The following is a 25,576-nucleotide window of genomic DNA, read 5'->3' as shown; positions in this document are numbered from 1 at the left end:
ATCTGCTGTCTGACAGATTATGCTGCCTGCTTCAAGAAGTTCCACCAGCTTTGCGATGACTTCACTTTTAAGGCATTTATTTTAAGCAAATGCAAATAACTTTGAGTTTTTAAAAACCTTAACTGGACCATCTGTTAGTACAGTGTGCCAAAGATAAAATGACTTGAAATATCTTGAAATGCCAGATGTCCCTGTAGAAGAAATTCACTGCCTGATTGAATTTGACGGTCTGTTTAATTTAAGCAACAGCGACACCCAAAGGCCAAATATGGTATAGCAAGTAATTCCACTGTTTCTTGAACATTGTGATGATAAGACCTAATGATATTGCATAGCAGTCACTTTCAATACTGCTGCTCTTTTGCCATCAAATCTCACTAAATGCAATACATTTAGCTTTTTTTGCAGGACTTTTGTTGTTGTTTTTCATCACGAAGGAGCAATAAAACCAAGCTGATCAACACAGAATAATTGAGAATAATGTTTATTTATTTAATAAGACCATTTTCACATTCCTTATATCTTTCAGTACAGAAATCACTGCCTTTTTCAGACCAAAATAAAAAACGTGGTCGTACCCAACAATGTAATATTCAAGGTAATATTAAGTGATGCAAGTAGATTATATACAAGTAAACAAACTTAAATACAAATATGTGACACCAATGAGTTGCCTGTCTCTCCTGTCTTGGGCTCATATATTGTTATAAAGGTTTGTGCAGCTGCAGAAACCTTCTCACAAGTCAAAGTAGTACTTTACGCAAAACATTTGTTCTTACACAATCAAGACATGTTGTAGAGTTTTCCCAGCTGTGACGTTTTGAAGATGACGCATGCAATAAATCCTGCTTTGGACGTCACAGCAGTACCATCCCTTCCCCTGAAGAGAGAGCTACAGACCAGTACAAACTTCTGGTCTGGAATTTCCCTCCAAGGGCCACTTTAATCAGACATCAGAATTGTAAATCTGTGAATATAACAGAGGGGGAGAATGCATATACAGTTGTAAATTATGCGCATCAGTAATATTTTGAGCAAAAGAAAACCCTTTGGATTTTGCAAATGAACGCTGGAGGCAGACTTGATTTAAATATACCACAGTAGTCTTAGATTAGTCATAAAACAACATAATAAAAGCTGTGTGTTAATGAAGAGTAATGCTGCTCACCTTCCTCGTTAATTCCGAAACAAACCAATGATGTAGGAGCAGATGCCTTGAAGTGATCTCCAGCAGTACTGCCGAGCCATCCTCTTAGCATGGCTCTCCACAGGAGGTGTCGTTGGTTGTGGACTGGTTCTCTGTGTGGTCTTTACTCTTGGTGTGACTCGAATGTTTTTTGTGGAAGCTTGCCTTGTCGAATCAGGCCTTGAAGGTGCAGGACGAGGTTGAGGTCTTGCAGGTCTTGTTGGTCTTGTCCCGAAAGGAGCCTCTGGTGATGGCCTGGAGAAGGAAGTAGATGAGAAGACCATCTGAGACTCATCAGTTGCCTTCCTGCACATGTGAGGTTTGATCTGCCTTGGCGCCTGGCAGGCATTGTAGAGCTTTCTGAGGCCCCACATCATCTGGACGAAGTAGTGACGAGGGTTTTTGTTGTAGGAACGGCAGGTGTAAGGCTTGCCCACGTAATCACACCAGTAGGAGCGCTTGCTGCCCTGGCATGACAGCCTCAGTCTGGTGTATTCCCCTTGACCAGTGATGATCATGGTGCACAAGTCCTTGTCCTTGGTGATGAATTTGATGGGATCATCCCAGATGCTTTGTCTCCTGGTGCCGTCGTTCTGAGCCTCGGTTGACCAAAGGCAGCAGGCGAGCAGTAGCGGCAGAGCGCTGGCCTGGGTCCACATAGTGTCAGATGGATGCTGAGCGTAAGAGGAGGAGAGTGGGACTGCTCGAGCTGAAGGTCCCTACTGCTATTTATTGGCTAACCAGACAAAGAAGGAATTCAGGTTATAAAAAAAAAGCAGTCAGACTGAACGAAACTTGTACGAGAGGAGGAGGAGAGCTGCAACAACAACAGTTATTGCTGTCTGGAGAAAGTAAGGGCCACATGACATGTTGACAGCGATGCTCATGTTTATCCAGGTGTTATGTCATAAGAGTACAAACTGTCACACATAAAACAATCCCTGAAGAACTAAATTATGTCAATGGCATCTTACAGAAATATTTCTAACAAACAGTCTGACACATTTTACTTGCCAGAGGGTTTATGTAATCATGCAAACATCATCGTTTTTGATAAGTCTCCTGTGTTTGCTGAGTACATCTCAATTAAAAAGAAATGTAAACGAGCCCTCTGAAGCCCTCAAGTTCTCGCTTGTTTTAAAAGGCAGTTGGAACTCATAACCATGCAGCGTAGTCTATCATTTCCCTTCCAAACATAAACACAATCAGACTGCACAACCACAAAGAAACGTGAGTAGAAGTCACTCACACATGGCGGACCGAGAGTGGAGAATGGTGAGTAATTGCCACGCCAGTTAAGAAAGAACAAGAAATGTCTGTATAAGACCGGGGGGGGGGGGGGGGGGGGGGGGGGGGGGGTTAGCATGGTTGTTGGGCCAGATAGTGTGGGGTGGGGTAGGATATGTCTTTATTTTCTGGCCCATTTGGAGTAAAAGGTCCCATTATGAGTAAGTAAAAGTAAGTAGTCAACACATCTGGAATAAATTTAGCTGCTGAAGTGGAGTGAAAAGAATTGTAGGGTCTTTGAAATGTAATTTTCTAAAGACACTTCATGGATATACAGTACGTTTTTACATTTAAATTATGAATTTGTCTCAGTTTTCTGAAGATAATCAGTAAATTCACAGTTTTTCAATTGTGAGTTTTTTGTTTATTCTATGAGTAATTTTGTCACAATTTTAGGATGAAGAGGGTGACATGAAATTCTTATGCTGCACTCCCATCTTTTGCTACACACAAAATTAGCACTGTTTCTTTTCTCCTCTACCCCCTGAGTGTTTGTGTTCCCCAGAGATTGCAGCATATTCACCGACACACTTTGTCTGATGTAAGTTATCAGCCTGTGTAAATGCACAGTATGCTGTCCAGTGGTGTGCGTCAGTTCAACACAGCTTTATTTATCCCTATGAGGGGCAGTTGTATGTGGCATCTCTTAATACAAGGCAAAACACACATGATAAACTAGAAAATAACAATAATATAAAAATAGAATAATAATAAATAGCTTCACAAATGAAAAGCTGTGACGCCATTCAAATGAACACATCTGTAATGTAGCGTAACATTTTCTTAGCTGGCTCTCAACAAGTGAATTTTCCTCATGACAGTAAACTGTATAATGCATTTTAATTTGTGAATATTTTTCTCCAGAGAGCCTTAAAGTGCATAAGATCACAGAATTGGAGCTTCAGCTGGCATTGGTTAGTGTATGGCTCTACCCATCAAGCTAAAGATGGATTTTACATGAAGTTATGTCCAACTTGTGCAGAATCTCGGAAATAACCATTCAAACACGGCGTTTGATGTGTAAATAAACACAATAAAAGACATTTTCTCTGAACCGCTGCTTCTGTTCTTTTGTTTTGGTTCTCATCTGTCTCTTATTCAAGCCTATTTAGAGGTAGGAATGAGTTGGCATGTGGTTTTGTTGGTGGTGATTATTCACATACTCTTTGGTGCCTGAGAAAACCTCAGAACGAAGCTTATGGAAGAAGATAATCATCGCCTATTGAAAATAGCTGACCAGTAACGCAACCCAGTGGGTTCTGGCCAGCAGTGGCAGCACCACATAAGAATGTGCCGTCTTGTGTTAAAGTCTTAAGATACACTATGAGCAAGATGTCTCATGTTACATGTCATTGCAAGTATCATACATTCACTTTCAGTAGTACGCTATTTTAATGTTTATATAATTTCTTATTCAAACTAACAAAACTGAAAAAAGAACGACAACGAAATAACAATAAAGTGAATTTCAAAGTTTATTCACAATTTATACACTCTCTTTTCACCACCACATAAAATGTTCCTCTTTCATCTGTGCCCAAATTTGGAGCATCACAGTTCAAACCAGTTACCACTGTATCGGTCCTGACACGTCTGTCCAGGTTTTGGATACAAGATATCTAGTTTAAGCACTTAGTAAAATCATAACCTTTTTCTCCCAAGATGGGCCAAATCCAGACTCTTGCTAAGTTTTCCAATGATAGTCCTGTCAAAGTGAGCTCACAGATACTTCAAAAATGTCCATCTTAACAAGAAACTGGGTGTATGAAAAACAGCTTATCTTATGCTAACTGCAATCATTTATCAATCAACTACGGGCTATTCCTTTTAATTAAAAATGGTCATAGAAAGGGCATTAAGTACAAGACATCAAATATTTTCTGTTGTTTTCAATGATAATCAGTTGGTTTTGTTGGATCAAATGACAAAACTTTGATGCTAATGGTAGGGAATCAAAAAGCTAGCATCAAAGTTATTTAAACATTGTGTAAGCTCTTCATTTTCATTCAAAAATCATATTTTTAGTACTGTAAATCCTTATAAGGTATACCTTAAAGTATGGTAGTTACCGTAGGCTAGCTTATTCTGCTATTGCACTGTTAGGGTGTTCAGACACCATTAGCTAGACGTGTAAAATTCAAACTTTCAATGTTAAGATGGACATTATTTTTTCACAGTGTGCATCAACACAATGAACAGTGTAAACCATAAAGCGTCCTACTGGTTTTCTACTATATGATTGACAGCGCTCACTTGTCCAATGAATGGATTGTCTACTGTTTCACCATCATCACTACACTGACAGCAGCTGCAAATCTAACCTGTAAACATGGCGGTGAGGTGGGTGGGATAACTGGATTGGCTTGCCCAATGCGTTAGTGATAGAGTTCAGCATGTTTCAAGTAATACAAAATAAAAATAGCTCTTGAATACATTCACTCGTTCCGTAGTTTTTAAATGTATCCATAGCTACTGTGGGGTTTTAAAAAGCAGAAACAAAATAAGCACATCATTGATAGGCTACTAAAGACCTGAGACCTACAGTAAAAAACAAAACAAAACAATTTGGCTTGAGAAAGTATTTCTCCACTTTAAAAAGTATCTTCACTATGAAAGCAAGAAAGATCTCAGTAAAAATGTCATGTTAGTGAACTCAACATGATAACTTGTGTTATTAATCTATTGATCACCTAGGGAACAATCTATAAGCCTGACACTTTTGTCATAGTGTGTGATATATTAAGAAGTTATGCTCTGATTTTATCATGTGAATTAAAGGGAAAATCCACCCCAAATACATACACTGTTGGTAAAATGGTATTTGGTGATTTATTTTGTTGCTTGGTGGGGTATTGTTGGTAAATCTGAGGGGTCCCAAGATGATTAATATGACTGGAAAGATACATATTTCCTGTTGTGCATAATAAAATATTGTTGTTTTTCTTATAAGGATATCGATGGATACCGTTTAAGTTTTCGGGTGTCAAAAACTATTAAAATGAATCAATCTGTGCAGGGAAAATCATTCTTTGGTTAAACTTCTTACTACTCATTAACATATACAACCTGTAAGGACGGGCTGCAACCATAAATTGACTGAAGAAATTTGGGAACAACTGATCTGAAATGTAGTCAGGACTACATAAGATATAATAAACATACATGCTGACATCAGCCTTAGTTGACCAGAATGTCTCACCTTTTTTGTAATAATTTTTATAATAATTTTTGTTTAAAGGAATTCTGGGAAATAGAAAGCAGGAAAATGAAGACCTGGCACAAAAGTAGATGACGCAAGTTAAGTTGTTTAAATAGGTTTGCTAAAAAGTAAAAGTTAGGAGTACATTTTAAACACTAAACAACAAAGTAATTATTTTTAACAGTGTAAGAGCATCAGTGGGTGGATTTTCCCTTTGAGAAGGAGCACATCTGTCAAAATGCCAGGGTGACACATACTTCTGAAAGGCAACCAGTCATTTGCAATTTTCCCCAAACCAGTCAAACTCTGGATATTTTGTAATATTGTAAACATTTTAAAAAGTCATGCTAAATTTCTTCGTATTAATCACAAAAATCCACCTGGGAACAACCTGTTTCCGTTTTTTTTTTCAACACGTTCTTCAAATCATCCAGTTCATTCAGTCATTAAAGTACCGCACACCCACCAACTCACACATGCCGCAGTTAAAAAGGATGTGCCATTTTCAACAAAAAGTGTTTTTTAACACTTTCCTCACAGGTGTATTGACAGACTGTTCCACTTTTTAACATTAGCTTGTGTTGAATGTGATACATCCAATCGAGGTGCAGGAGAAAAATGTTCCTCTAGCAGCTTGCCACGACCTTCGGGTGACCTTTCAGCCACTGTCTTCTTAAGCACAAAACATTACATTAAAATGAACAGGCATCACAGTTATCGTCATGTCCTCTTGCTGAATGTATTTTCAGCTTGGTTTAGTGTCTGAACAAATGTAAACGCAGACACAGCAGTCCTTTGAAGAAAAATGCAGAACAAGCCTGGCTCAGATTGATGCTGAGGGAGGAGAGTTTGATGTCCTGCAGGCAGAGTTTCATGTGGGGGGGGGGGGGGTCGGGTCGGGGGTACCTTGGGGAGCAGGTAACTGTACTGTAGGCTGTGATCTGCCTGGTTGAAGAGGTTGAGTTGATCGGTAAATATAAAAAAACACCCAAAGGGCTTTGTGAGTTCTTCTTCTGTTGTAAGGAAATCATCTGAGCGTCTTCTGGTCCGAGGGGTCGTGAAAAAAAACAGCTTCAAAACAAATGGAACAAAAGAAAGGTTTCGATTAGTAAACCCAAAATATACACCGAATCCGTATCTGGACGTTGCTTCACACATTATAGCACATATATATTGCTCCACTTTCCACAATTTAGGAAAAGTTAAACTTAACTCTCTTCTTGTCAATGCTCTGTTTCACAATGATGTTTGTAACACTGTCAGGAAACAGACTAATCACATAAGCCTGCACTAATCAATCCCCTTATCGAGTCTTGAAATTAAATAAATAAAAAGCTTTAGTGTGATCTCACTTGTTTCCAATACAAATCACCTCGGCCCAGGAAATTTTCATTATCTTGACAATAGTGATCAGCCTTTTCCTTGAGACTGAAAATGATCCATTCATGTGAAACTCACTTCGTTGACTTTTTCCATTTGTTTTAAGGAAAATTGGATTTTCAGGTTCAATACGAGATTAAATTACTTCTTCAATGGACGTCTGAACAACAATGGTTCTGAACTATTGTATTTCTGGCTATTGATCTGGGAATCAGAACCCATTCTGCTGTTGGATCGATTGCCACAGATTCAACTAAATGAAAACAATGTAAAATATAAAAAAAACAAAAACAGAAGAAGGCAAACTTACTATGATGGATTTTAGTTCCAGTTTTCGAGGGCACTATGAAGGCAAATATTTGAGAAAAATGAATTAGATTTTTTAAATATTAAGTGAATAATTCAAAACATACTGTGTTGCTTTTTTCTTTTGAATGGCCCAGGAGATTAATGCAGCTCTGGCTGGGTTGTGAAGTAACAGACATAAGAGTCAGTCAGTCAGCGATGCTTTCATGAAGCTCCACAGAGACTGCATGGAACTTTTTTGCAACTGGAAAAAAATCTAACTATTGTTATAATCATATACAACCTCCTGTCCTCCGGGAATAATGCATTTCCCTCCAGATATTACAAGCTCTATTCCAAGATGCTGTATATCATTTGGGAGAAACATTGACTATGTTATGTGACACTCAGTATATCAACTACAAATGATCCCAAATGAATGAAACCAAAAATTATACTTTTTTAAAAAGTGTGACCTGAAAAAGCATTTTTAAAATCATAATCTGAATTCATGACTTTGCTATAATTCCACAAATATTTTGTTTCACTGTCACATCTATATGATGATCATGTATTGTTTAATGAGACCTTGTTACTGAAAGCAACATTATGTCACTTTTGGAAGAAGAAATAACACATTTTTCCTCTTGCAAGTAAATATTGGAATTCATAAGCAATAAAACACTTGGTTACTCAATTCAGTACACACAGATTTTGTGGCTACAGCCTTCAGACCAAAAACTGCCTTGCGTCAAAACAGCGCAAGTGGCTGCATTGGTGGCGGCGTGTACAGGTGAGACATGAAATACAATCCAGGAAGTCCAGTTGGAGTAACAGATTAATGTGTTTAAAGGCTTATCAGACACCAAAACACTGCACAACAGGGAATAAGGGGAACAAGCACATTCAGCCTCTCTACAGCACACTGACTAAGCAGTCACAAGTAGTCAGACATAAACACCGTGAGGACATTTATGGTTCGTTAGTGATTCCAAATTTAGCAAATCTCACCATGATGGTTTTCCTGCAAAGTCACTGTGAGCAGAAAAGCACTAAAACAAGCTGTAAAGAAGTGTTAAAGAGTTCAGTGAGAGGGGCACATAAGAAATAAAAAGGAGAGCGATAGACGGCATGGTGACGGCAGACAAACAGCAGCACGAGATGACAGCTGTGCAAAAGGAAGATTTAAGATTGTAAGGAAGGAACTAAATAAAACGGTGTTATAGAAACAGAGGTCTGGCGCGTAGGTTTCCAGTACCTTTCAGGAGCCAGAGCCGGCTCTCTGTCACCAGTCGATGTGCCTCGGAGGAGCCGAGGCCCGCGGGAACCTGTTCATAGTTTCATAGGTAGGGATGCTACCAGTGCGGGGACATACACACAGAGACACACATACACACACAGGGCACAACATTAACAGCACTGACAGAAAATTCATCACCATTTTTAACAGGCGGAGAGCAGAACAGCTTCATCAACATCCTCTGGATTAAGACAGAACTGAACTGTCGGTCAGTTAAAGGGGCAATAAGTAAGGTGCGTCCTGTCTGAAAGCACACGATAATGATTGTATTAGTGGGGCTGATGATCAACACCGGTGACACAAGGATTATTTCAGGAAAAATCCTAATTAACACACTCCTGTTGTGTAAATGTGGCTTTCTTTCTTGTGTCACTTTACAGGTTAACATGGTTTAAAGTGAAACAGGAGGGCGAAGTGTCAGTGTTACAATAGCTACAGTTGGTTGATAAAGTTCATTACTCAGTGCCCCTTTAAAAATCAGGCTTGATTTTTGGTGATTTGTAAGTTTCATTCCATCATTTTATCCATTTTAGGAAAAATGTCGAAGTCAATCACTCAATATTTAGACAAAAATGACAATAACATGTTCTGTTTTTCTAGTAAAGACCAACAAAATGGCAAATAAATTATTTTCTTTCTTTACTTTCCAGCAAGGCAGCTCAAAAAGTGGATAGCTCCTTTTGGAATGAAACTCGTGTAAAAGACAAGTTCAATAAGTTTAAAAGATGAATTGAAGGATAATTGTGGAAGCAAAGACCAGCTAGTGTCTGGTCTTCTCTATAATTTAGCTGTTTTGCTCTCTTCCTATAGTTTCTGTTACAGTAGGTTGGATGTCCAAGCACGTCCTCGTCCAAATGCAACTTAAAAATATATATAACATGCAGTTAGACGTTTTGTTAGAAGAAGGAAATCAAAGGAGCAGCATTCCCAGCATCACACCAAAGCTTGACATGCTTGCCTCTCTCTGAACAAAATGATCAGGTGTACATTCATCGGATTTTGGCTGACTCTAAATGAGAGGAAACAGGAAGATTTTTCATTCCACATGACCGACAGAGCATGCAGTAGGTTAGTGATACGTTATATTACCCAAAACCCACACAGCAAACGGTAGCAAACATATTAACATGGACAGAGCAAATAATTTACAACAGCAAATCACACCAATCTCCTTTCTGTGTGTTAAATACAGAGCTTAAAAGTCAGGACATGGTTAGCGTAGCTTAGTACAAAGTAGCAGGGAGCAGCTAGCCCGGCTCTCTCCAAGGATAAAACACGAGATTACCAGCACCTCTAAAGTTCACTAATTGACATGTTTGTTTAATCTGCAGACAAACATAAACGTAAAACATAACGGGCCATGCTAGCAGCTCTGTGATGCTGTACTTCAGCACAGCAGTGAGCTAAATGTTAACATCAGCGTGCTAACATGCTCACAAGATCGATGCAAACATGCTGATGTTTAGCAGGTGTAATGGTTACCATGTTCCCTGTCTAATTTTAGCGTGTTATGATGCTAACGTTTGCTGATTAGCAATAAACACAAAGTACAGCTGAGGTTGATGGGAATGACATTAGTTTTGCAGGTATTTGGGTTGGAAAGTAAACCAAAGTATGGGACAAATAAAATTGAAAAGGCAGCGGTTCACTAATATCATTTAACAATTAATCCTTGGGGGCAAATGAATGTGTGAAGCAAATTTCACTAAAAACCACAAATGTGAACCTCACGGTGGAGCGAGAGGAAAAGTCAGAGGATCACCACAGTCAACAGGATTCATCCTCTGGAGACCATGACAAAACATTTTGGTCACGTTTGGGAAAATCACAGAGTGATTGTGTCTAGCTGTTGTTCACAAGATACAGTACATTGTGTTGATATGAGAGCTTTAGAGGTGTTGGTAAGTAGATGTTTTTTTTTATTTTAAACAGAGCCAGGCTATGAGGTTCTCCTTTGCTTCCAGTCTTTATGCTAAACTCGGCTAACCGCCTCTTGGCTCCAGCTTCACACTTAACACACAGACATGAGTGTGTGTGCAGTGAATCAACTCCCTCAAAGGCATGCACTGTGTCCGGCCACGTCATCACGCTCGTGAAAAAACCCACTTCCCCAGGCATGCCTCCACCTTCCAGAACATGCAGTAACAGGGTTATTATTATGTTTACCTTGTCATCATAGGATTTGGGATACCTTGTGAGAGCTCACTATGATAACCATTATTACCAATTTCCATACTGAAAATAAAATATCATATACAAAAAAAAAAGGGATGAAAAATGTAATGTGAGAGACATGGCATGCTGAACCTTTAGAGTAAAAATCTTTTTGAGTAGTCAAACTTTTCAAGAATGTTAGGAGATAAATATTTTTTGAGTATAAACAATAGTGTTTTATTTACACTATAACTTACAAAAACAGGTGGACTAGTAAGGTAATGATTGCAAGAGCCCTTCATGAAAGGTAAGGGGCACTTTTCAAAGATAGCACACGACAAGAAGCCACACCATCCACCCATAAGAGCAATTCCAAGCTTAAAAACGTAAACCAGCACCAAGAATTTAGTAAACAATTCTATGTACAAGATCCAGAGAAAAGCACAGAGTGATAGAGGTTGAAAAGGAGAGGGAGGTGGGTAAAATGTCTTACGTTTTCATGGGAATTGTCTCAATGCTATAAAGATACACAAAAAAAAAACCAACATAAAAATGTTATTGAAATGCTCAGCAATAGGAATGCATCAGATCATCGCCTGTGATCAAGACACTGTGTCGTATTTGTGTAAAGCTGTGATTAAATAAGTCCAGTGAGGGTGAACAAAAGGTCCATGAAGAAGAAATAGAAATTGACAAATGCGCCAATGTTTCTTTGTAAAGTGCCAAGTGCTTGACAGAGAGGAATGACACAAAAAAATAAAGGATATGGAAGATGGAAATAGTAGAAATGGTTATCACAAAGTAAAATGCCAAGTCCCAGAAACAGAGGAACTACAAGGAAGAGACAAGGGAGGAAAGTAAATCAATAATAAACCAGTAGAGCTACCGTGACCAAAAAAGGTCGTATTGAATCTAATACTCTAAATTTTATAAAACTCAAAATAATAATTTCACTTCAGTAAGTGAATTAGCAAACTACAAAATGAAAAGTGAAATTCTGCCTTATAATTTGCAGTTTAGCTTGAAAGCAGGAAGAGAATAAGAAGCTGAAGAGAAGGAAGGAGGTCCTGCAACCATTGGCAGCATAATATACAGTAAAGATAACGTATCTCATTCTGTTAAGTAAAAACTATGAACTGACTGTATATATGCAGAAGTAGCAAAATACAACAACTTACTCATCATAAACATCCTCTGTTTCCATCCGGCGGTAGTGCTTGGCAAGTTTCACAGCTAGGATGATGCTCGGGAGCAGGAAGAGAGTGCTGCAGCCCAGGCCCATCCAGAATGTGTTCTGTCGGAAAAAAAAACAAGCTATCAGAGCTGAAATGATCTGCCCATTAATCGATTGGCCGATCGACAGAATATGAATAAACAAGTATTAATCACTTAGGTCATTTTCCCAGCGAAAATGCAAGACATTCTCTAGGTCCAGGTTTTTTGTCCTTTGTAATAGTAAATTAGATATTTACACAAACAGTTTGAAAGACATCTTCTTCGGACATTCGTCACTATTATCTGACATTTTATAGACCATCAATTATGAATGAAATCCTTAGCTGCAGCCCTACAAACTGTTGTTAAAAACAGTTGTAAATTGAAGTCATCATACTGGCTGTGACGTGTACTGTATGATGTCTGTTGTTGCAGATGAGCTACAGCTAACCACGCTAGCCTTTTAATACACATTCCTTCCCCTGTTTAAATGTGGTTTGTTTCCCTGTATCGCCGGTATAATTTACCATAGAGTCGACCAAGAAACTGCAAGCAATGATTTCCGTCGTGTCCACCATGTTGCTGAAGGGCTTGCACGGTGCAACCTCCATGGCCAACTACAGAGAGCAAGATATAAACACACAACAGATTCAGGAATTTCAACAGTAACACCGTCCCCTTAGTCTGTATGTATCTACTTGCTGAAAGTGTCACCGCATGTTGCACAATAGATCCCTGTACTTTAAGTGTTCTTGTGAAACATCAAGAACATTCTGATTGAAATAAAAATGTTCTATTGACATCTCTGAGATTGACAAAACAGCTTCAGGCTTCACACATCATGTTGTCTTTACTTTGTTTTGAATTCCTAAGGTTAACTACAGCAGAAACCAATGCGCCACAAAGCAAATTCCTCAAATTTATAGAGGTTGTAATTGTTATATTCGTCTTCTCTATATTTACTCCAAAAACTCTTATGTAACATGCGAAGGTCTTTTTGCCAGTACACAACTCTCTGTGTACTAACAGTGTCCGGTTTTTCACTAAAATGAATATTAGATTGAACATATAAGTCAACACTAGGGGACTGCAGCTGAAGTGAGATAAGCTTCAACAAGGTAAACACACACTTACAGATGTTTTGACCCATTCTATGTATTGATGGAAGTAGCCAACAATGGTCGCTGTGAATCTTCCTGTTTCCTGAGGAAGATTAAGACATAATTTCAGTTACAGGCCATTTACAAATTGAGAATATAAACAAAGCAAGTGATCCTTCAGTTACCCGGTTGATTAAATGTGTAGCATTCTGGGAGATGAGGTACTGGGCAGCTTCAATGGCATCAATAACGGCTAAAACTTTGTTCTGCAGAGAAGAAAGTGGGAGATTTTGATCAGTGTAAGCCTAAATCTGAGACTAGATTTCAGACTGAAGGGCTGGTTTACTTACTGGCAGGTCTGATGCTGTTCTCTCCAGGAACCTCATACTCTGGTTCAGTGCACTCTTTAAAAGGGAAATTCAGAGCACAAATTAACACCAGTGATGTCAAAGGTCAGGGTGATACAGTCAGAGATCATTTCAACACCTGGAAACATACACCAGTGAAACACAAAGGGAGACCAGGCAAGAACAAAACTGACACTTGATGAACAATATTCTGCTTTCAGTACAGGCATGCTGAAGAAGTTTGTCCCAAAATTAAATATCCACAATGCATTTACTTACGTTCTTGATACAACTGATTACATTCACTGTATGTAACATATATATATTTTCTATTTTTTATTTTCTATTTCTTATTTTTTAATTTTATACATACTTTTAGTTCTATATTTTTGCTACTTTCTACTCTTGAATGGGGGCACCAGTTCTGTACAATTTCCCCCAAGGGATCAATAAAGTATTTCTGATTTCTGAACAAATGAACACAATTTTTATTTGGTTTACTCACCATTGACAGAAAGGACAGAGCTGTTACCAACTGACTGAATTAAAGTAACATATCTTTTCTTAAAGTGGATATTTTGTGATATTTTGGTACAAAACACTTCATGTTCAACACCATAGAGTATATGATCTTTATATACATGTAAATACAAGAACATACATACAATATCCTACAATACCATCCAAAATGAGACATATTTCCTTAGATTACTATATGTCATCTGTGAGATAAAATATCTCTTTAAACGTTCAAGGTAACGGATGGAGACACTAGATACACAAGATGGACACATTTCTGCTTACCCTCGCTCTAACATATTTCTTGAAGTTGAAAGTGGAAAAAGAAAAAAAAATACATAAAAAGATGTGTTGAAGTGCATCACTGACTTGAATGAACTGAATCTGAATTGCTAGTAGCTGTAAATCCTTGGTGCTATTCAAAAGAATGGCATTGCCTTTGACAGAGGAAATAAAACTGAATAATTAATCTGTTTTTCACAGACATGACATGTTTGATGACACACGCCTGAGGGTCAGAAACATTCTGCTTTTGATGATATTAAATGAAATCTCTGTCAAGGATGATACCATTCACTTAAATAGACATTAGCACAGGGATAACACACCAATTACTCCTACTCAGTAGCTTTGGCATACATACTTGCACTTTAGCACAACCATTAACCTGATGAGCCTTTCCTCTGAGCATAGATTAACTTGAAGCGCAGCAGTGAACACAACACCTGACAAGAACTTCAAAAGTTGTAAGTAAACAGTTTCTTATTTATACATCAAGCACACAAAGAAGAACATTATCATTCATTTAGAGTCGTGTTTCTGTTCACCTGACTGATGTAAGTCCAATATTCTCTCTCTTTTAGCTCCGTTTGTGGTCTCCATCAACTCCAGAGGGAAACATCTGGCTCTTTAGCTGCTAAATGCTCCACAATGTTCACCAGCTGAACCAAATCAATAAAGTTGCGAGCCATAAAACCAAAACAATGAGCTGGAAGATGCTAAAAGAGCTGAGGGGGGATCTCAGGTGAGTCAGGTGATAATTCTCTGAGAGGATGTCCCTACAAGCGAAACCTCTTTTGATCCATTGTCTATATAAAAATATTGTTTAGAGCAGCTTTTTAAAGTCTATTTAAAGTTTAAATCTTTTTTACACACAAATAAAAACTGAATCCATTGCACTACTTTAAAAAACACATCTCATATAGTAAGCACCAGTGACAATATTCTCTTAAAGGGAAAATCCACTTTTGCACACTTTTGTTCTGGTCGTTTCCCTAAACCAGCTTCGTCTTCTGAAGTCAGTCAATTTCCTACATTTCCCAGAGTGCCTTTAAGAAACCCCCCCGTCAAGAATGAGATGAGGATGTACTGCATGTAGTTGCACTTGCAGCAAAAGTGCCATAAAAAGTGGTTTAAGGTAGTTGTTTCCTTTAAGGGGATGACTAGACAGAAAATCTAACTAAAAAACAAGAGTGCAGCCAAGCATGAATATCTGGACTGAAAACAGAGACAGACAGTGGGGCATTACCATGGCCTGCTCCATGGGGATGATCTGTTGACTGTGGATCTGCCGCAGAGTGCCAACATGGCCTTTCAGAGCGGTCTGCAGAGCGCCTCTGGGCTGAAACACACACACAGGCAGAGAAAACATTCATCAAAGTGTTTTAGCCCATTAACTACAATAAAAGTCATGACAAATGTTTAAAGTTATTTATTGTTCCCTTGCTGGCCAATAATAGTAAATGTATGTATTTCTCCTGTGACCAACAGTCAAATTATTTTCTCTTCTATCATCTAAGACTGATACAGTTTGTCCCTGTCATGGAGAGGCAGCAGGTGCAGGAACCTCACACTTTTACTTATGAATAACACAAAAGGCTGCGTGTAGCACCTTCACTTGATGCAATAACAGAATCAAACTTTAAAATAAGTTCACTAGATCTTTAATAGATTCTTAGAATTAAACTAACTGTAAGCTCCATCGCTCTGGAGGCTCCTACAGGACTTGCCATTTAGAGGTGAATAAATGCGTTGTGTTACCTTCCTGAAACCCCCTGAAGGCACAGCAGCAGCAGTCAGACTGCTCCGCCAGACTGTATCTATTTAGGCAGAGCTGTTATGTTTTGGACGAAGACACACCGAGCTTGGAGAACCGGAGGACGCCCAAATCCACCAAAGTGCTCCCATGGCATTGTAAATAAATATGTAAATCTAATTATGTGACTGTGAACTAAGGAAACACTGTGAAACTGCGAGGAGTGGATGTTTGTATAGCAGCCAGAACGGCACCGAGGCGTTCTTACCATGAGGTCTGTCTGGGCCTCCAGCTCTCTGGCAAATGAGGGCAGGTCCACCACAGTGACTCCTTTGTTGACCTAAAGATAAGAGAAAAAAAATAATGTAAACATTCCTCTCTCTGCAGTAATGTTGGAGGCAAAGTACGCAAAGTACAAGTGTCTGTCATACATTATTAGCTACATAATTACTACACAGCTATTAAGTTAAAGAATAATGAATAAGCTTGACATGAAGAAGACTGAGCTGCTGTATTAAAAACAGATCTACACATCAATGCATGTTCCTCCAGTATTTTCTTGAGGAGGAAATACTCAAGTACTTCAACTACTTAATTTTAATGAAGGGTAAATATTTATTATCCAAATAACGATGAAATATAATTGTCTGTAAAGCTGCCAGGTAGATAGAACACACTCAATTCACTTAATGGCCAAGATCAAATCAGTCTTTTTCGCTGCAGATCTTAATTGATTCAAGTAAATTAAGTGGTTGAAAACCTGCATATTTATAGTGGTTGCAGTTAGAGTGCTTTCTGTGATGGACATGTTGGAAATAAAATCTCTCATCCTGACTTTTGGAGAGTGTGTGAGCTGGGTATCAGGACAGGTGCTACACTTGAACTTTTTTTTGCTCTCTCAGGACATAAATCTAAGTGAACCTGACAGGTAGTGTTGGAGAAGACAGTGAACGCCAAGTCCCGGCTTGTTCCTACACACTCTTTGCCTTGGCAGGAATCCTTTTGGATAATCGAGCTTCAGTGGTCCTCTACAGAACCCGGTGTACCAGATCATGTCGCAGCTCATATTAGGTAAAGCACGACTGCCTGCTGTATGTTAACTGACAGCCAGGGAGGAGGCTGTTTAACTGAGCCTTAGGAAACAATCTATTTCTGGTAACATACCATTAAAGTACAACTATAATATAATAATATTAGTATATGTATAGAACAATCTATTATCAATATTTACACTGATCTTTCACAAATAAACTGGTACTCATAGAGAGCTAATACTAATAAACTGATGTCATATCAGTTTTGCTATCTAACTGGTTCAAATCACTGTAAAATAACACAAAGATTAATTTGACCTTTATTCTGTAATTTTCAGTCAGAACATATTTAGTTACTGTGTGTATGTGCTTGTCTGTCCTTGTGTTTCATGTGTGTTTACAGCTCATTCGTTCTGTTTCTGAATTTGTGTGTGTCCCTTTAAGTTTCCCCTCATTCATTTTTAGTGTGTCCTGTTTGTGCGTGTGCGTTTGTCCCTTCATACTTATGGGTGTGCTCATTCAGATGAAATGTCAGTGTGCATCTGTTTCTGTATGTATATATGTGTCACCTCTTCCAGGTAGTCAGCGTAGTTGATTTCTGACAGGCCCACTTCAGAGAAATCCAGGAGGTTCTGCTTCCCCTCTGCCTCTAACAGGATTATTCCCCTCAGGTCGATCCTAACACTGTCCAGCTGACTCACCACGTCCTTAGTAAACTGTAAACAAAAACAGGTACAGCAAAAGGTTTGATATGGCCTGGAGGTAAAAGACTTGATTGTTAATCTAAATATTAAAGCTTATTCTATTGTTGCTAAATGCCTTAAAGGTAAATGTTACATTTTTACAGTGTGTGTTGATTCTTTAAACAACAATACATTTGGTACTATGGTTATCTTGGAGGTTGACAGTTGTCTACCTCTATTTATGCCTGTTAGAAAAGTTTGGCTATTAATCACAGTTCAAGCCTGTGTGCAGTAGAAACAGAGAAAGAAACAAATGTCAGCAGGCGACCAAAGATCTTAAAGATGTGGTTTGGATGGAAGTCCACACATCCCACTAGAATGGTATTCCTTGATGTTGTTTGTTTGGAAAGTTTCTCCTTGTTTCTACCGTAAATCACAGTCCCTATTAAAGCATTTCAGCACACAGTCCTTTCCTTTGGCATTTCGTGTTTCTTTTATATCTTGTCTTAATGTGTTACTTAAAGCACAAGTTTGCATGCAAAACTCACATTTCTCTAACCAACTATTAAAACAAGAGAGAGCAAAACCATTCCTTTGAGTAGAAACAACATTTCTATGACTACAAGTTTGTGTGTCGATAACTACAAATCTTCTTTGTAATATTGTTTATTAGGTTTTATTTTTCCGTCTATTCTGAAAGCTGTAACCATAGAAAGTTGGTAAATATTATTTTCAAAAGGGAGGTCTTGAACAGTAATGTGCAATTTCACCACTAAAAACTAAAACAAATGTTATTTTGTGGCAATATAAAGACAAAAATGTTGGCAATAAAGTCGTTTGTTCCTAAGATGACATGGTACTGACACTGTGGAGTCTAAAAAATGTCCAACATATTAAGTTATTATACTGAGTATACATATCTTATGATTGTTTTTCATGCTTTACTGGCAACACAATGCCCATAATTTATGTCTGAAATGATGATTTTATTTTTAAATCCAGAGATAGAAGCTGATTTTTTGTAAGTAAAACTCTAATAGTGAAACTAATTTACTCAACAGTGAATATGACAGAACTACACTTGGCAACAAGACAGCGTATTACTGTAATAAGATTTTAATGATTATAGTGTACTGCAGTACATATACACAAATTACTGGATTATACCACAAGACTTTCGGTCAAGTATACTGATATACTGCCCCCTTCTATTCTACAATACGATTGTTTATACTTGTGCGATTGGACAAACCCTAACCAATGGCCTCTCTGCTCTCCTGATCAACCAATCAACTCGAAGCGCTCAACGGTTGTAGTAAGTGAACAATGCATAAAGCTAATCCCGAAAATGTTTACAAACTTTATTCTATGTAGGTGATGTGTCCTGTTTGACTTCTACAAAGACTACCCTGTCCCAGCTCATGGATTGGTATGAATTAATGGATACTGTCTAATGACTACAACATTAATCAACATCACCCTACTAAGATTCTAAGAAGAAGACGTGTCTGAGTTTCTGGTAAGTACCATAACATGATGCATATAGCAGCTCAGCGTCTTCCCAGTGGACAGTAGTAGTTCCCTTGAAAGACCAAGATAATATCATGCTAAATTGGTCTCATTAAAATTTGATGGTAATGTTGGCAAAAGTGACACTACAGTACCATCAAGCAAATGACCAACTTGAAGAAGAGTAATGTATGAAATCACAGTTCAATTGCAATCTGAGAGGGGACATTTAGATGTGGATTAGACAAGTTTTCACAATTTGAAAAGATTCTGGCTGCAAAGATCGTACAAACAGTCCATTTTACTTTATTTGTTAAAATTTGTCACTATAGCCTATGCAGGTCATAAAATAACTGACCCATAGTCTGTTTTACCGTAGTTCTGTCAGGTAAGGGGTCACACTTTTGGAAACTTAAAACATTTACAGGCATTAAATGAAGACAAATGAGCAATGTGCACAAACAGACGCAGCATGGGACATATCAGCTGTTACCAGCTAAAACGAGCCAAGACAATCTTGCCAACTGGCAGGAATGCATTGAATGTCTCGGGCAGGCAGAAGTGGCTGGCTCAGGGTCAAAAAGAAATAGAAACTGTAATGTCTCAGGCATACACTGAGGTAAGGGCTGCGGCATGTTAAAGCTATTGGCTGTCAGCACACACTTTGGTTTGGCAGCAAAGAAATCATTAGGTAGTGCTAATGAACCGCTGCAGCCAAGGATGGAGATTTCTGGACACTCCATTACTGCTATTAGAGCTCCATGTCTGCATTGCACATTATATTAATTCTAGCCCTGGTTTGAGCATGTAGTACAGTGCATTGATATAGCGTTTTTTAACTGGCCATAATGGTATTTTATGAAGATTACTACAGAGTATAGTTTACAGTGCGAAATTATACATATAATCCCGGGAAAACAGAGCTAAAGTACCACACAGAGCTCCCATACAGAGGGCTTATTTTAATCACATGATTGTATTGAGATCTCAGCAGTATTTTGTCTGTACATTTGACATCAGAACTTACTAAGTAACTTATATCTTTGATCAGTTAAATGATAGCAACACATCCTAGCCTAAAATCAATGAACCCATATATTCTCTAGGCATATGGATGATTAACTTTGTGATTTGGCTTTTTCACAATGGATTCAGAGTGTTTACTAGGAACTCCAACTTCAGGTTTGGTGTTCAATCAGTTAGGTTCCACTATTAAAATTAATAAATTAAACACAATGCCTCTCAGACAGTCTCAACAACATATGACAGAATGCTACTAATGGTGTGTCTTGAGTTTACTGACCACTGTGGTGTTCAGGAAGGAGGAGATGTTGAAGACTTTGTCCAGACGCATGGCTGAGTAGATGCCTTTGTTCTCTTTGCAAGTACTAAGAAAGACACACACATACAAACATACACATACGTATAACAGAGAGAAAAGAAGAGAGAGAGGAAATGTCAACTTCAGAGTGAAGTTTCAGAGTGAAAATATTTGCTGCCACCAAGTGAAACTGACTGGAAGTACATGACACACTGACACATCTCTAATAGAAAACAGTGTAATGTTCCTCAAAAGCCTGGAATATTTGCTAATATGTCAAAGATAAATATTCCATGATAACATTTAGGCAGCCACATACCACATGGACTCGCATAATGTACACAGTATTAGCACTGCTTGCTTTTTAATGGGCAAAGACTTGTTGAAGCAACACTGCTCTATTTGGAAATATAATGACTGCGGGTCTGCCATCCTAGTTACTGAGGATATGCAGCTTCTCACTGGAGGGAGATGATGAAAGCTGATGTAATCACAGAGAAAGACGCTGAAGAAGAGCAGCACAGATAGTGTAGAAAAATGATGCTAATTAGCTACTCAAGGTTAATAGCAACTCTCTCTCATTTGCATCCCCATCAATGGAAATAAAATATTCAGTTGCATGCTTGATGCCTGACCCAACGCCTGCGTCAAAAAATGTGAGCAAAATGTGAAAAATGGCATCATCCAGTAATTCTACAGCCTGTAATTGAATAAATCCATTCAGTTTTGTAACCAAATGTACACATGAAATCATCACCAAAGCGTTGCTTCTGAAAGGTGGCAGATATAACACTGTCACCTAAATACATAAAAATGAGTTTGCCTTGCCTGTATAAGCTCTCTGCCGTCAGCTCCAGTTCAGAGTCGTTGTACATGTAGCCAGGGATGAAGTTCTTCCACTCTGGGTTGACCAGATATGGGGCGTCCACAACCTGGCGAATCAGAGAGCCAGAAAGATGACGTGTGATCAATCATTCTCATGGGAAGCAAACAGGATCAATCAGTAAATTAGATACACTTGGCTCTAATTCTGCAGAGCAGAATTCAATTCAAGACCCTGTAATTAACCTGTAATTCAAGACCAACCCACAGACCTGAACAAAGCAGCATTTCTGCTTCATGTTTTCCTGCTTTTTAATTAAATGGGGAAAAAAACTCGCAGTTCATATCGTTTATGGAAGTATGCATGCTCAGTGAATTATTCCACATAGTACTGTAATAATGGTTGAACTAACCCTAAATAATATTGTATATATTCCACTTAATACCCTGTTGCACTGTTTGTGGAGGAGAGACCATGCCGCTCCAGTTATCAGTTTTCCTGAACTAAGACAACAAATGATCTGAGATGGAGGCACAGGAGAAAATGCTGCAAGAATATAAATTTCAACAAGTTGTGTAATTTATTCTTCATTAATAAAGTCTGCCAAGTTTCATTCTCTATTTTTCAGAGTACTGATATCCCATAATTTAAGAGACATGGCAGAATATTTCACCCATTTAAAAAGACAAATTGTATCTAATTGTCTAAAATTAGATTGGTCTACATTACGGATGGCTCAACTGCATTAGGATTCAGACTTAATACAAACAACAGCATTCCTCCCACAACTGGGAGCAACTGCTCTTCTCACGAGCCCACCCAAGGGACACTGACTTGGATACAGTAAACAGTACAGAGGAAGAACGTTGCCTTAACTTTAACTGTCTGACTGAGATGCTCATTTAGGGGTTTAGATATATGAACATTATGGACTGAAGTCCGTTGAGCCTAAGGCACTCAGTATCAGACATAAAATAATATGTTCTGTATGAAAATTAAGTTCAAAATTCTTGAGATGTACCGTGTATTTTCTTCCTGGTGTCTGTTTGTACTTTTATTTTAAGGGGGACTCATTTCTGGGTGGACTCAGGACTTGCCTTGAAGATTTCTTTGCTGTGGAAGGGTTCACAAACAAGTCTCTCCATGTTTCCTCCAGCCAGGAAGATGATGGTCACCACTCCCATTAACACCCAGGAGAAGATGAAGCTAAATCCAACGCCGCTGTGGAGAAGGACAGACAGGCCCTCAGGTACAGCCGAAGTACAGAACAATGAGAAATGGAGGTGTAGCAGTAGTGTAATGGGTGGATTGGAGTTTCTGTTACGCAATGTAGACATTGCAGAGGAGGCAGATGGGAATTAGAAGGAGCAGAAGTATTTATAATATCAGTTAACCTTGGATCTGTATCAGTGTCTCAAATTAGACAAAACACAAGAGGAACTAAGGAAATTTAAAATACATTGGGGGAAAGTCCCGAAAATTAAGGCTTTTTAAAATGATTTTAACTCAGTGAAAGTTGTTGCCTTAAAGGCCCCTAAAATCCCAAACATGGTATGTTTTTATTTTGTGGGAAACAGATGTACTGTGTGAATAAATGACTTTGTTGTGCAAACACAATGTTTTGCATAAAGAAAAAGTTATTCTTCTTATGGGACCAGGTCCAGTGTATCAAATTTCACATATTATATTACATATGCTTTGTTTGCTTGTCGCAAGCTATCTTTAGCTAGTAGTCCTCCTATCATAACAACAAGTAGTACTAAAATACTAGTAGTTAGGTGTACTGTGCCATCATAAAATTGACTTGAAAACCGACAGTTGACTCACGCCATGAGCATCGTTCCTCCTGTATTGGAGATGCAGCCTCGTGTTGTAGGTGAGGCGTGCTTGTCGTATCCCAGGGTGCCACACAGCAGGCCCAGGTAGTTGAAGGCCAGGACCAGGACCACCATGCAGCAAAGAGCAATACAGCCAATCCACCTGTAAGCAGCAGGCAAAGCTTAACAGTTAGGGCTTTCACTGAAGGTGGCCTTAGAATAACACAAATAGGACAACATCATCCTCCAACACAGCTAAAGTGTATATCAGCATCCGTGTGTCCTGCTAAAGTGACCTGAACAAGACAGTGATGCCCTATCTCTGTACTCATTGTAGAATAGCACATAAGCTAAAAGGGGTAAATGAAAAATGTGATACAAAGCTTTTAAAACAACTGATATATCATCTTGGGTTTTTTCCTCCGCTGCACTAAACTGAATTATTGTAGAAGTGATATGAATATTTCATAAATGCTAAATATTAGTGCAAACTCATACAGCACACATTAATTTTACAGTAGTTTGTGAAAAGAGTCTGGTGGAGCCAGACGGAATGAAGCTAACTGTCAAGCATCAAGACAGAGTCCACAATATGTCAGTGTACCTGTAGAAGTCCATTTGATCAATTTCAGGGTAGTAGTCCTCAATCTTGGCATGGGCATGGCTTATGAAGATGGTGAAGTTGGACAGGCAACTCTGCACAGGGAACACCTTGGAAAAGCTGCTGATGTTATTGCCAATGCTGTCCACCAAACTCTGTACACCTGAGAGACAGATCAATCCATTAATCCATCAGTTTCCACGGGAAATTAAATAAAGCCACCAGCTTTGTCTGGTTACACTACATGGGTGAAAGATGGCAAACTTTGTAAATTTTAAGTTGGATATATTTTTAAACTGAAATATAAGTGCAGATTCAAACTTAAAATCCACCTAATCTTTCTCAAACTCACAAGGCAGAAGAAGAAAAGAGACACATGGAGAGGGCAACAAGATTTTTAATTAATCCATTAGTGTAGTAACATACAAAGCAGGTCACTTACTGTCCACAACACTTCTGGTCTGTTCAATCACCATATGTGGCGTGTTGTTCAAAGAGGAGTAGCCCTGTGAGAGGAAAAGGACAAAGTTTGGGAGTTAGTTTCTTGGTCCATTTTGTTGTTTGAGGGTGATTTTTTTTAATGTAATTTTATTAAAATGGCAAATCAAAGACATTCTGTAAAATGCTGGAAATCACTAACTGAAGCACAAGTCGACAAGGCACCTAAACCGACATTGGCAACAATGTGAGAATATCCATAAATTTATGGTCCAGGCTCACCCTCTGGACAATAGTGCTGAGGTCCGTTTTCAATACATCGTTCACCTTCTGCAGCTGATCGTTCACGTTGGATAGCTAAATTATAAACATAGAAACACACCGTGATGAATAATCAAAATTCAACAATCCTTGATCAATCTTCAGTGATCCCTGTCCTGCCCTTCCTAATGTGCAGTAATGCTTGAGCATCATGCAGTCAGTCAAAAACCACATCAGTGCGTAAGATTCAATACTTATTACTAAGTTGTCAGATAAATGGCTGAAAAGATCCTCTTCGGAAAGGAGCTAAATTGCAATAGTTCATCAAGCATGTAGTAAAAAAGTGGGACATGTTTAAGAGAAGTAAGAAAAAAGTTGCAGTTTCATCTTTCAGCCGTCGCAGTTTATGGTGTGGAAACATCTATTTGCAGCACACTGTTAGAGACTTGTTTGATTAACAATTACACAACATGTCAAGAGCATCTACTCATTTTCTTAATCATAAACATAACCATACCATGTTATTGTCATTAACACAAACGGTTGTGGCTGCCTAACCTTAACCACAGCTTTACCTAACCGTGACCAAAAATGAATGAGTTACCAAATCTTAATCCTGACACTAACCTTCTTTCTTTCTTTTACTTTCTAAAACTTATCGACCACATTCCAAACACACACCGAAAACACTTAACTATCATTTTCAATGTGCACTTGTGAAGGAAGAATATTTAAACATGTGTCCATGGTGTATAATCTGCATATCAGAATGCGTTGCATTCAGTTTTGTACCCGTGTGAAGTTGGCGCTGATCTGCAGCTGAGACAGTGACTGGCGGATGTTGCGGCACAGCTGGGCAGAGGTGGCGTCTGACTCCTCGTCATGACAGCCCGGGTTGTTGAGGGTGCGGTTGATACTGCTCCGGACTAGGCTCAGGTTGAAGTTGAGTTTCCCTGTTCCTTCCTGGAGGACCTCCAGACCCACACTGACGTTCTCCAGGGCCTCCTTGGTTTCCCGCATGGCTGAATTGAAAGAGACCACAGATGAGACTCTCTCTCCAAAAAAAGTGAAAAGTAGAACAA

General features: G+C 38.6%; 2 protein-coding genes across 2 annotated transcripts in view; both read right to left on the bottom strand.

The window, feature by feature from the left end:
* Positions 1 to 509: 509 nt before the first annotated feature.
* Positions 510 to 1,845, bottom strand: fgfbp2a (fibroblast growth factor binding protein 2a). Its single transcript, XM_070913729.1, has 2 exons — positions 1,169 to 1,845; positions 510 to 967 (listed from the first exon to the last, which is right to left on the bottom strand). Exon 1 carries the CDS (start codon positions 1,843 to 1,845, stop codon positions 1,177 to 1,179), a length of 669 nt encoding a protein of 222 aa, XP_070769830.1. The 3' UTR covers positions 510 to 967; positions 1,169 to 1,176.
* A 6,777-nt stretch (positions 1,846 to 8,622) lies between these two features.
* Positions 8,623 to 25,576, bottom strand: part of prom1a (prominin 1a) — a 65,610-nt gene continuing 48,656 nt past the window's right edge. Inside the window, exons 9-28 of the mRNA XM_070913151.1 lie at positions 25,287 to 25,516; positions 24,516 to 24,590; positions 24,238 to 24,301; positions 23,799 to 23,958; positions 23,205 to 23,357; positions 22,475 to 22,598; positions 21,383 to 21,486; positions 20,537 to 20,621; positions 17,611 to 17,757; positions 16,276 to 16,347; positions 15,501 to 15,593; positions 14,258 to 14,275; positions 13,457 to 13,510; positions 13,292 to 13,372; positions 13,141 to 13,209; positions 12,534 to 12,623; positions 11,970 to 12,085; positions 11,285 to 11,308; positions 10,804 to 10,872; positions 8,623 to 8,692 (exon numbers count right to left, since the gene is read on the bottom strand). Coding sequence (XP_070769252.1) covers positions 8,623 to 8,692; positions 10,804 to 10,872; positions 11,285 to 11,308; positions 11,970 to 12,085; positions 12,534 to 12,623; positions 13,141 to 13,209; positions 13,292 to 13,372; positions 13,457 to 13,510; positions 14,258 to 14,275; positions 15,501 to 15,593; positions 16,276 to 16,347; positions 17,611 to 17,757; positions 20,537 to 20,621; positions 21,383 to 21,486; positions 22,475 to 22,598; positions 23,205 to 23,357; positions 23,799 to 23,958; positions 24,238 to 24,301; positions 24,516 to 24,590; positions 25,287 to 25,516 — 1,898 coding nt within the window. The remainder of the gene's footprint in view (positions 8,693 to 10,803; positions 10,873 to 11,284; positions 11,309 to 11,969; positions 12,086 to 12,533; positions 12,624 to 13,140; positions 13,210 to 13,291; positions 13,373 to 13,456; positions 13,511 to 14,257; positions 14,276 to 15,500; positions 15,594 to 16,275; positions 16,348 to 17,610; positions 17,758 to 20,536; positions 20,622 to 21,382; positions 21,487 to 22,474; positions 22,599 to 23,204; positions 23,358 to 23,798; positions 23,959 to 24,237; positions 24,302 to 24,515; positions 24,591 to 25,286; positions 25,517 to 25,576) is intronic.

Source organism: Enoplosus armatus, chromosome 10 (genome assembly GCF_043641665.1).
Source record: "Enoplosus armatus isolate fEnoArm2 chromosome 10, fEnoArm2.hap1, whole genome shotgun sequence".
Lineage (NCBI taxonomy): Eukaryota > Metazoa > Chordata > Actinopteri > Centrarchiformes > Enoplosidae > Enoplosus > Enoplosus armatus.
Note: the sequence above shows the minus strand (reverse complement) of the source record. Positions and strands in the feature narration are given on the sequence as shown.